The 12,824-nt window shown below is 40.8% G+C and overlaps 1 protein-coding gene across 8 annotated transcripts in view; it reads left to right on the forward strand.

The window, feature by feature from the left end:
• LOC142466796 (uncharacterized) overlaps positions 1–12,824 on the forward strand; it is a 361,893-nt gene that overhangs the window by 289,873 nt on the left and 59,196 nt on the right. For 4 of the 8 annotated variants that reach the window (XM_075572218.1, XM_075572219.1, XM_075572220.1 and 1 more), the window contains one exon: positions 503–2,192. The exons of the other annotated variants lie outside the window; for them this stretch is intronic. In XM_075572218.1, coding sequence (XP_075428333.1) covers positions 610–1,872 — 1,263 coding nt within the window. In that variant the 5' untranslated portion in view covers positions 503–609 and the 3' untranslated portion in view covers positions 1,873–2,192. Of the gene's footprint in view, positions 1–502; positions 2,193–12,824 lie in introns of those variants that run through there. 8 annotated transcript variants of the gene reach the window in all.

Consider the following 12,824-nt stretch of genomic DNA (forward strand, 5'->3'; position numbering starts at 1 on the left):
TGTCACATCATCAATAAACACTAGTGACCCAGTGCCATTGTAAGCCATGCATGCCCATGCCATCACATTGCCTCCACCGTGTTTTACAGATGATGTGGTATGCTTCGGATCATGAGCCGTTCCAAGCCTTCTCCATACTTTTGGGGGGTGGAAGGGGGGCAGATATCCATATTGGCGATAAATGGTAACCCAGTAATAAATAAATCAAAAAATTTAAATAAATTGATAACCCCAATTTATTACCTCAGGGACTAAGGATTTTAAATATTTCTGTCACTTTAATTGGTGTTTTGCAGCTAGTCAGATTTCCTTTTAAATGGTTAAGTACTACATCTATTCTCGCGGCCCTAATGCTGCACATGTTGTGCTAAACCCTTCATTTTTACAATGTACATCTAGAGTTTATTTTCATCCTGCATTTTTTGTGATATGCCAACTTACCTCTCCTGCATGATCTTTCGTAAGACAGTTTATGTAACAGTGACTTTTTTGTCTCGTCTAGTACAAAAACACGCACCAATAATCCACCCATGCCAACACTGCAAGGTTGCTTTCAGCAGTCAGGATTACCTCGTCAAACATCTGAGGTTCAAACACCCAAATGAGTATATGGAAAAGATGAAGACAGAAAAATCTTGCAACATTCCAATAAATATGACAGAAAATGCATCTTTCAACCAGTCAAGGCAATTAATAAAAAATGTAACTGCTTCTCATTCCAAAAAATATATATTAGCAGCTGCCACAGGAAAAGATCTTGGAGAAAGTGGGAAGTGTCTGACTTGGTTATCAGACCAGAATGCACAGAAGAGAACACAGACCAGGGACAGAAAGCATGTATGTGGGGAATGTGGGAAGGGATTTAGTCAGTTATCCAATCTGAACACACACAAGAGGACACACACAGGGGAGAGACCGCATGTATGTGGGGAATGTGGGAAGGGATTTAGTAAGTTATCCGGTCGGACCCTGCACAAGACGACACACACAGGGGAGAGACCGTATGTATGTGGAGAATGTGGGAAGGGATTTAGTCATTTATCCGGTCTGACCATACACAAGACGACACACACAGGGGAGAGACCGCATGTATGTGGGGAATGTGGGAAGGGATTTAGTCAGTTATCCGGTCTGACCATACACAAGAGGACACACACAGGGGAGAGACCGCATTTATGTGGGGAATGTGGGAAGGGATTTAGGGACTCATCCAACCTGAACACACACAAGAGGACACACACAGGGGAGAAACCTTATGTATGTGGGGAATGTGGGAAGGGATTTAGGGACTCATCCAACCTGAACACACACAAGAGGACACACACAGGGGAGAGACCGCATGTATGTGGGGAATGTGGGAAGGGATTTAGTGACTTATCCAGCCTGAACAGACACAAGAGGACACACACAGGGGAGAGACCGCATGTATGTGGGGAATGTGGGAAGGGATTTAGTGTTTCATACAACCTGGACACACACAAGAGGACACACACAGGGGAGAGACCGCATTTATGTGGGGAATGTGGGAAGGGATTTAGGGACTCATCCAACCTGAACACACACAAGAGGACACACACAGGGGAGAGACCGCATGTATGTGGGGAATGTGGGAAGGGATTTAGTCAGTTATTCAATCTGAACACACACAAGATGACACATACAGGGGAGAGACCGTATGTATGTGGGGAATGTGGGAAGGGATTTAGTCTGTTATCCCACCTGAACATACACAAGAGGACACATACAGGGGAGAAACCGTATGTATGTGGGAAATGTGGGAAGGGATTTAGTGACTTATCCAACCTGAACACACACAAGAGGACACACGGGGGAGAGACCGCATGTATGTGGGGAATGTGGGAAGGGATTTAGTGACTTATCCAGCCTGAGGACACACAGGAGGACACATAGTGGAGAGACCTATCTCTAAAGTCAGGCATTTTTAGAGATAACCAGCGACTAAGACGCTCACATATAGGTGGACACGTGTATCTGTGTTACGCTAAATCCCAATGAAAAGTGAATTTAGTTTATGGTGCATAAAACGAGCATTTTAAAAGTATAAAAAAGTTATAACATTTTAAATGCAGGTTATTTGTATAATTCTTATTGTTGTTTTATGTAAAGAAAAATGTTCTTAATGTTTTATATTTCCATGCTGTTGGTTCTAATAAAATGTGTGTTTCCCATTATGCTGAAACGGTGTGTAGCCTCACTTAGCTTTGAATCAGAATAGTTTTGCCGCGACTATTACGCCGCAGGTGTTAGGCTGAAGACTGACCCTCCCCCACTAGCCGCTTCTAATGTAAATGTTATTACTGTTTATGGGGTTAATTTAAGTGGTTTTAGCGGTTAGAGTGGGGGTTTTAGGATACGGGTTTAAGGTAAGGGGGGCTTAGGATACAGGGGTTTTAGGGAAGGGGTTTGTAAAGGTAACTTTATGACAAGATATAATTTACACCAAAAATACCTGGGTTGAACTGAACACGGCTGAGATATGATACAATATAATATATTCCTTGAAAAAGGTGAACACACGAGATATACAAATAACAGACAAAATATAGACACTTACTTAAGATGGAATGATGAAACAGTCAATTCTGGACTGGCAGTTCATACAGCAATCTTGAAAATCACAAAGACACTAGCCATAGGCTGAGCCTTGTTTATATACAATTATTTCCCATTGAACACAACCTAAACCCAGCCCCTCTCATAAATCAGTGGTGAGGTTGACAGTCTTCCCCAGAGTAAAACTCCTCCCACCATAGAACTGCTTTTCCTATCTAAATAACTTCATAACTTCAGTTCAGTAAAACTTACTGGCACGCGAGACATATTAATACATTCCGGCACGCATGACGCTCCCAATGAGACTAAATATTACCGTGTAATACTAAAATTAAGAGAGATATTAATATCTGTCTCTTAGTACCTGCTAGACATCATGTGTCTGTAATCATTTATCAATAAATAGTCATTTTTAACATATGTATAGGTGTTCTCTTGTGCGGCTATTAGGGAGCTTTCTTTCTTTTCTTTGCTTGTCTGTAATCATTATGTGCGAATCGGTCCCACGGATCCACAGATGTTACTTTTAGCATGTTCAGCCGAGGACATCTCATAATATTCTTATATTTAATTAGGTCACTCATTCTGATATCTCCTTCTGTAACTGCACCCCTGGCCCCCATAACCCCTTGTCAAGAAATGCTTTGAAGCTGGACCTCCTGCGTAGAGAACAATTGTCACAGGTGCTATATTTCACACCCAATGCTCCAGACCTGGGTCCTAGCTGTCTCTACCAGCAATATACCCTTGGCCTGCAAATTAGGTATTAACATACACAAACCCCCTCTGTACTTTTCACACCCAACTTCAATCAAGCCTTTTGAAGCCCAGATATTTCTGAAAAGACACCACACATATTTGTATGACCCTAAAACTGTAGCTCATTAACCCCTTAAGCCCCAGTGTGTGTGTGGTGCAGACACTTACATGGTGATAATACATTGTAACGGGAATATACATTAGGATGCTGAAGCAAAGTAAAAACACATTACTGGACCACAGTCCAGTTAACCCCTTGCTTCCCAGGTGAGAGTAGGGGTGGCCAAATGGGGTGTAACCCCTTTAATCCCGGGCCAAACCCCCTCTCCCATGATAGGGGTTTAGGCACTTAACTTAGCGGTGAAGTGGCTGGCGGTGGGGTGAGTCACAGAGAAACGGCTGCGACCAAATGTCTTACAGTGTCCCGTGAATACTGAGGTAGAGGACAGAGACACAGACTAACGTCCCCAGTGAGGGACATTAATGCAGCCGCCTTTAAGTACTGTATATCATGTTCCTTTAATATCTCTAGGGAGCAGCAAGGGCTGACCATCTATTTCACTGGTTACACGTTTACATGAAAAGGCACCTGAGGGGTTAAGTATCCCTTTATTATTGACATATGAAGTAATGATGTAACAAGTGGTGCCACCTCACGCAGGGACCTTTCCCACTGATGGGTACACTTGCATTCTTCTATGGCAGAGATTCCTGTTACACATGCGCTGGCGTAACCTCCCCACAAGCACATTGCCAGGCTGAGGGAGGTGTTCATATGGGAATCTGAGGCAAACATCTATAGTCAGAATCCAGGAGACACACACACAACTTTATTTTGTATTTGTAACTCTAATCCAGAATGAAAAGCATTTAGCTGTGGGGGGCAGGGCAGTGGTGGATTTACAATTCACAATCAGTATGCAGCATCGGCGTGCTCATGCCTGAAATCCCAAAGGAAGAATGTGATTGGGCCCGCCATGCACCCCACTGGTATTTGAACCTTGCTTTCTCACGATCGGGGTACCCCTGTAACTGTCAGCTCAAGGTGCGAAGGCTAACGGGCAAAGGGGACCTTCATGAGGGGGTTTTCAATCTCCCATGGGTGGTGTTGCCTGGGGCTTTGTAGCACTTTTTTGGAAACTAAATAAAATGGTGATTTAAAAGAAGAAAATATACCTAGAGATAATGGCCTCTAGTATACAGCACATGGAAACATAACATAAGAACAGTATCCCATAGGAAAAGGGAGAGAGTAATAAGATGTATAGCTAAGAAAAAGAGGATATGTAGGGGGGGATATTTCTTCTAGTCCCTAGCACCGTTAGTGATTATTATATTACTAATTTAAGTCCTCATTATTTGCTTAGTCTGTTGCAGGCAGTTTGTCTTGTTGTAATATTTATAGTTGTTGAACCCACTTGTGGGGTCTTTTCTCTGCCTGGCACGACGGTGTGTATTATAATTTCAAAATGGATTTTGTTAGCTGTGAGCAAAGGTGGATTTTTGCTGCAGGCCAGAAATGGAAAAATGGAAGCCGGTTTAAGCCTTGTGCTGAATCAGCTGACAGATGTTGAATCGTGACTCAACGCCAAAAAAGCTGAACTGGCAGCTGCACTGAGTGAAAAAAGAAATGCAGAAGGATAGCTTCAAGACTTGAGGAAGGATCTGGAGTCTGAGCGTGCTGGCATCAAGATGGCAGAGAAACAAAAGTGTGACCTGTACGAGGCACTCAAGGCCCTAAAGACTGAGCATGATGCTATGTTGGACTCTACTGCTGCCCAGCTGGAGGTTTCTCAGCTGAAGTTGGAGAAAAAGGTATTGGCCCGGCCCAAGCGTCTGTATCCCACAGAAACGAATGCCCGTGAAGACAACGGTACAGTGAGAGCGGAGGACACCGCTCAATTGAAAAACAAGATTACAAAGTTTGAACCACCTGAGCAAGTGAGGCGCTCCAGGAAGCGTGACTGCAATACCTTTGCAGTATTACAGTCTACTTTCCACAAGGCATGGAATTGGAAGGCCAAGTTGCGATGGAGTAACACAGTAAGAATCCAGTCATACTGCAGTGTCCATGGGACCCAAAGTGGATTCCTTGTCATTTTTTGCAGCCATGTTTTAAGTAGACAGGTTTAAAGTAGAATGTTAGTGCTGAAGTTTAAAAGGAAGTTGGGAACTCTATTGAATTACTGATCATCTTTTTCTTCTCTTCTCGGGTAAAACCATATTTCAAATTGTCTGTCTTCAAACCATCCCCTGCTGTGTCTACTTAAGTTATTGCTAGGTAAAACCATATTTCAAATTGTCTGTCTGTCTTCAAATCATCCGTTGAAGTGTCTTAATTCAATCCAGCTTTCACACTTGGGCAAGACAACACCCATCTTAGAAAATCCATCTGTTTTAGCGTCCCTCACGTGCAAATTTTGACAGAATTTTAAACGAGATAAAGAGGTTCAGGCTAAAATTAAAAAATTGGAAGAATCTGTTATTGGCATAAAACAAAAAAGTTTCAGAGAGACAAATTAGACTACTTAAAGGACCAGGTTAGCAACTGGTCAAATAAAAATTTGGAGATAAAAGATAAGGATACTTCTAAACCGAACGAGAGGTTAAAATCAACCGATTCAATAAGTAGTCCTAAAATACTAGTGTCAGATGACCAGATTCATGTCACCAAGTTTGATAGAAAAGATTCTACCCATAAGGAACCTTTGAGAGATTTTAAGAATTTATGATTATAATCAGAATCAGTATCCCCCTAGAGAGTATAATCCCCAAATGCGGAATACTTATAGAGGATGGGGTAATTTTAATTATCACAAGAGACAGTACTATGAAAATCCTTATTCATATAGAGAGAATCAAAATTTTCATCAACCTCCACATTGGAGACCAAATTATCACAAGGGAGGGTACAAAAGGTTTAGTAAACATCCCAGAAGAGATCAGTGGAGAGATTCTAAATTCCCATATGATCAGCGTGAATATTGTAGACCACAGGAAGCATCAAAAAATGTTTATGGAAAACATGGTTATTCCAAGCCGCAAGAAGCATATAAATCTGTTGATAACCAAGAGGGGGGGGGGGGTCAGATATTTTTCGGACTCTCCTTTTTAAGGGGGAAAGGAGGCCACGGAGAAAGAAAAAATGGTGAAAAAAAACGTTGAATCCGTGGCTCCATTCAAACAGATTTTCTCCCCTAAAAGAAGTGTCACTGGTGGCCTCACCCCTAAACAGAAAAAATGGAGAGGGACCAGAGGTGGGAGAAGGTGGAATAAAAAAGAGGATGAGGTAACTCAACCTAAAGGTATCTTTAATATTAGAAACGTGGAACTAACGAAAGATCAGATCTCACTTCTAAACAAAGGTTTGAATTTTGCGCCAGTCCAAGGCCCAAATTCATTTAAGCTATTTGTGGATGCTCACAAATATTTGAGAAAACTTACTCTCAAGCGCTATTTTCTGAAACAAAGTGCAGAAGAAAAAACTTTTAAGGAATGTAGTAAAGAACCAAATGAAGTAGTTGTTGATGATAATTTAGCACTTTATCAACATTCTGGTCGTAAGCCAAAATCCCAATTTTTTCCTAAACATTGTAAAGGTAACTATCTGGAAACATTTTTTCAGCTAGTTACCAAGGACTTTGAAGAATTGCAGCAAAAATATTGTAATAATAAAAAGTATAATTTACGTAAAAAAGAACATCAAGAAATTTTAGAATTACAGTCCAATAAACAGCTTGTAATTAAACAAGCAGATAAAGGTGGAGGAATAGTAGTTATGTCAAGAGACTACTATATGAGTGAGGCCAATCGTATTTTGGGTGAAACCTCTACATATAAGATTCTAGGAATACATTTTATTTTAAACAACAACAACTACTTCTGGTTCAATTATTGTTTTTACTTGCAGTTGTGTGGTACTACTATGGGGACCAGATTCACTCCTAGTTACGCCAATCTATTCATGGGGGCCTGGGAGGAGGACCATGTCTGGAGGGGTGGTGAGCTTGGGCGGGTCTGGACCAGTGACATAGTTATATAGACGATGTGATCCTAAGTTTGCGTGGCACACAATTAGATGCCCTGGGATTCATTGATAATTTGAACCACAACGATTGGAATCTTCAGTTTACATACACTGTGATAAGTATAGAACAAAAATTGTGAGGCGCTTCCGATAAAGGTGTGATAAAAATAAATATATAGTGATATTAATAGATATAAATATAAATATATAGTGATAATTAAATATAAATATATAACCAGTGTTCAAAATTATAATAGTAAAGTTCGCTGCTCAACCCTCTCAGGAGAAGATCCAGTTCCTCCTCTCTTGACTGTTTGGAAGAAGCTTGTGGGGAGCGCAGAGTTTCACCATGTAAAGGGAATGAAATATACAATAGTGTAATATATCCTAAACACCTATAACAATGTGCATGGGGATCGAGATTAAGAACTCACATTGTCCCAGACAAATAACAGCATTGGAAGGCAGTGTGTAGACTTTGTAGTTTGCAGGGGGGGGTCTTGCTTAGAATCCTATCCCTGGTATCAGTGGAACTCAACCCTCGATGAAAACAGAAACAACTCTAGTGCAACATTGTATGTTCACTAATGATGTATTCAATAAAAACAGTGGTAATCCACACTTACATAAGCACCATGTGCATAGACACGTAACAATCAAAGCGCAGCAGCAGTATACATCTACCCCACTCCTGGGATCGCATCGCGTCACTTCCCGTCCGTCGCGTCACTTCCGGTTTCGCGATCGATCTTGAAATGGATCCACACGGGTTCAGGAGCATGGGGGGCACACTCTGGGTTGCTGCTAGTCCACTCTACGTGTTTCGCTGGCGTGCCAGCTTCTTCAGGAGGCCGATTGGACTCCTGAAGAAGCTGGCACGCCAGCGAAACGCGTAGAGTGGACTAGCAGCAACCCAGAGTGTGCCCCCCATGCCCCTGAACCCGTGTGGATCCATTTCAAGATCGATCGCGAAACCGGAAGTGACGCGACGGGCCGGACCGGAAGTGACGCGACGCGATCCAAGGAGTGGGGTAGATGGTGTATACTGCTGCTGCGCTTTGATTGTTACGTGTCTATGCACATGGTGCTTATGTAAGTGTGGATTACCACTGTTTTTATTGAATACATCATTAGTGAACATACAATGTTGCACTAGAGTTGTTTCTGTTTTCATCGAGGGTTGAGTTCCACTGATACCAGGGAGAGGATTCTAAGCAAGACCCCCCCCTGCAAACTACAAAGTCTACACACTGTCTTCCAATGCTGTTATTTGTCTGGGACAATGTGAGTTCTTAATCTCGATCCCCATGCACATTGTTATAGGTGTTTAGGATATATTACACTATTGTATATTTCATTCCCTTTACATGGTGAAACTCTGCGCTCCCCACAAGCTTCTTCCAAAAAATACATACACTGTGAGTAAGGATAATATTCATTTTTTAGATCTGCATCTATATGTTGAAAATAAGAAGGTCAAATGTAAAACTTATTTCAAGTCCATAGATTGCAATACATATTTGGACCATACCAGCTGTCACCATAAGGATTTGTTAAATAACATTCCCTATGGACAGCTAAAACGCGTTAAGAGAAATTGTACCTCTGACCAGATTTGTAAGGAAAGTGCAAGAATGGGTAACAGTGGCGCTCCCTCAAAATAGCTGGGTGTGTTGTGATTCCCTAGATTGGGAAGGGCTCAATTCAGAAAAGTATGAAATAAAACAAATGATACTGGCCCTGATGATGCTGCTGCTCAATCGGAAGGATCGTCCCCTGATCCTTGGTTAGAGTGCGAGTGTGGTAATGATGAGCGCATACAAAAAAGAAAGAAACATACAGTGAATAAAAGTATCAAACTTGCAATAAGATGAATTGTCGGGGATATTTAGAATAATAATGATATGTGTACTCACACGGGCATGTGTGAGTGAAAGGGAAAAAGAATTGTTGCGCCAACCGTATTAAGGTAAATGGTAAAGTTCAGTCCCACACAAAATGGCGTCCTGCTGCCAGAGTTTCTTAGAGGTGATTCACCAACCTCCATAGGTAAGAGTCATAAAAGTAAAGGGATCATCCGGCGCGTGATTCCACTTGTGACTCAAGGACACATGAAATTATAGGAAAAAAGAAGGAACCACAATCAGGGGTGGTTAAAAGGCAATGAATCATGTAAGGTTAATCTTAATAGGAAATACACTCACATTAATCAGTAATTCTCCAGTAGGATAAGGGAGACTTCTTGATGGCACCTCAAATTGGAGGAAAAAAGGGGGAAATATAGTGTAACACCGTTTCATTAACAAATAAGTAAAAAAAGAGATTGAAAACTCACAAACCGCCAACAATTTATGGCAATGAGAAGGAGTGTATCCAGACTCCGCAAGCTGTCCTCCAGAGTCCCTGGCTGTCGGTGTGGGTTCTGCTCCAGCAATCAAGATGGCTTCCTGCAAGGATATGTCAGCAACAGGGGATCTTCTGGTACTTGTGCATAGACCAGGTTTCTCCCTATTGCTGTCCTCCTTGCCACAGCTCCCGCTTACACTTTTCGCGCATGCGCATCCGTCGCAGTGCTGCCTCCAAGCCGGATGAAGCTCCAACTTCTCAATACGGTGGCCTGTGATGCCCAAAGTTTGTCAGACACGTTTCGCCAATAGCTTCTTCAGTGACAATAATCCACATGGGGTAACAACAGTATTTATATCCTTCAAGCTTCTAATTGCTTAATTAATTTAAAATCCACATCCAAACTCATTTCTAATATCCTTCTATGTCTTGATTCTAATGACTAACATCTCTCACTATATCCTAACTAAAACAAAGTTTATTTTAAAATAATAAGTTATATACTTTATTGAAATCCACATATTTGGCTGTATTCATCTATTATGTATCGGGAGGAGAACACCTTCCTTTGAACATGGTTTATTTATGTGGTATTATTTAAAAGAATTTGCTTCTCCAGATTTAACCCCTTAGGGTTACCCATTACCAAAATCATGAATCTCCTTTTTTAAGACAGAGGAGAGAAGGGGAGAGAGACAGAGATCAGGAAGGCTATAATCCAAGAATGTTGAGAGCGAATGCAGCCATAACCTCCAGAGAGGGGAGAAACGGGGAAAGAAGAGAGGGTGCAGAGGGGGAAGAAGGGATCAGAGAAGATAAATAAAATAAGGGAAACAATAGGAGTTTTTAATTTGAGTAAATATAAATTGAAGGAAGAAGAAGAAACACTCCTAAGTAGAGGTCTAAATGTTGCCCCCTCTAACAGAACATCATCGTTTCAGGTCTTTATTGATGCCCAGAAATATGTGAGGAGACTGACTCCAAAAAGATACTTTGCAAAAACCGAGCAGGATCAAAGAGAAACAGCCACGGTAAATACAGGCAACACAAATGAGCAGTTTATACACACGACATTGAAGAAACCCTCAAAATTGTATCCAAGCTATTGTAAGGGTCCATACTTGGAAACATTCCAGAAACTAATTGAGGAGGATTTAAAATTGATAGAAGATAAGAAGAGTAAAAACAGACTAAACCTAACGAAAAAAGAAAGAGAAGTCTTAGATCATCTATCTGAAAATAAAGATGTGGTAATCAAGCCCGCAGATAAGGGGGGAGTGGTGGTTGTTTTAGATATAGTAGACTATATAGAAGAGGCGGAGAGGTTGCTGGGAGACAGAACTACATATAAAAAAACTGAAGAATAATCCCAGTATAATATTCACAAAGGAAATGATGTCCCTTTTGGATGATGGTCTACAGAGGGGCATCCTCTTAAAGAAAGAATATGATTTTATCAAAACAGATAACCAGAAGATGCCGGTATTTTACTATCTTCCTAAACTACACAAGTCGTTGGTTAAACCTCCCGGCAGGCCAATAATATCGGGAATAGGATCATTGACACAGAATCTATCCGCCTATATAGATACAGCCATCAGTAAAGAAATTACCATCACATCTAAGGGATACGACCCAAATAATACAGCTATTAGAACAAGTTGTCTGGCAATCAGATTTACTGCTAGCTACCTGTGACATCACATCACTATACACTTGTATAGATCATGTAAAGATTGTGATGCCATATTATACAGTCTAAAGAAATATGAAACAATAGCCCCGACACAGCTGGATTTTGTAGTAGACGGGATTAAGTTTATCTTGAATCATAACGTATTCTGGTTTATGGGGGACTTTTATCTCCAGACTAGGGGAACCGCGATGGTAACCAGGTTTGCCCCCAGCTATGCAAATCTTTTTCTTGGTTGGTGGGAAGATCAAGTCATCTGGTCCAATCAGAGCTGAGGAGCAAACCTGGTGCTGTACCGTCGCTATATTGACAATATTATTATTATCTGGAGAGGGGACCAAACGTCATTACAGGACTTTAACGTTATTAATCAGAATAATTTTAATTTGAAATTCACACAGCATGAATACATCAAGAGTAGAATTTTTAGACTTAGAGATTTTTATAGAATCAGGCCATTTTAATACCAGGACACATTTTAAAACAGTAAATTGCAATAATTTTATTAAGGCAGATAGCTGCCATAAGAAGAATTGGTTGGAGCACGTCCCCTACGGGGAATTTAGACGTTTGAAACATAACTGTACGAAGCAGGAGGACTATGACAAACAGATTGCGTCCATGAAAGACAGATTCCTTGAGAAAGATTATAAAGTAACAACTATAGAAACAACAATCAAGAAAGTAGATGAACTTAAAAGATCAGATATGCTGGCATATAATATAAAAAAAAAACAGAGAACCCGATGGGGAAAGATTTTATTCCATTTATAACAACATATAGCACCCAATCAAACCAAACCAGGGGAATTTTAAGGAAACATTGGCACATTGTAAAACAAGACCAGTGGCTAAAATAAATTATAGGGGAAAAAACAGATGTAGTCTTCTCCAAGGCACCTAATTTAAAACAAAAATTGGTGCCAAGTTATCTCCCCATACAACAGAAACAATGCTGGCTGAACAAACTTTCTAAAGGCTTCACAAAATGCCTCAATTGTAAAGCCTGCAGAAATAACACACAGCTAGGCACTAAGACAGTTTCATTTAAATGTTCTGTCTCATTGATTGACTATCCAATTAAATCACATTTACGTGCAATAGTAAAGGGATAGTCTATGTTCTACAATGTGGATGTAATCTCCAATATGTAGGGAGAACAATTCAGAAATTAAAAACTCGTATAGGCGAACACATTAGGAATATTACTAATGGTTTAGAAGCACACAGTGTATCTAATCACTATAAGAACGTACACAATAAGGACCCAGCATGTTTAAAATGTTGGGGTATTGAGCAAGTGAAGGCAGATTGGAGGGGGGGGTGATTTTATTCAAAAAATATCCAAAAGAGAATCCTTTTGGATTTTCACCCTTCAAACTCTAGCACCTAAGGGGTTAAATCTGGAGATGGAATTAACTGCTT

This window comes from Ascaphus truei, chromosome 15 (assembly GCF_040206685.1).
Source record: "Ascaphus truei isolate aAscTru1 chromosome 15, aAscTru1.hap1, whole genome shotgun sequence".
Taxonomy (NCBI): Eukaryota; Metazoa; Chordata; class Amphibia; order Anura; family Ascaphidae; genus Ascaphus; species Ascaphus truei.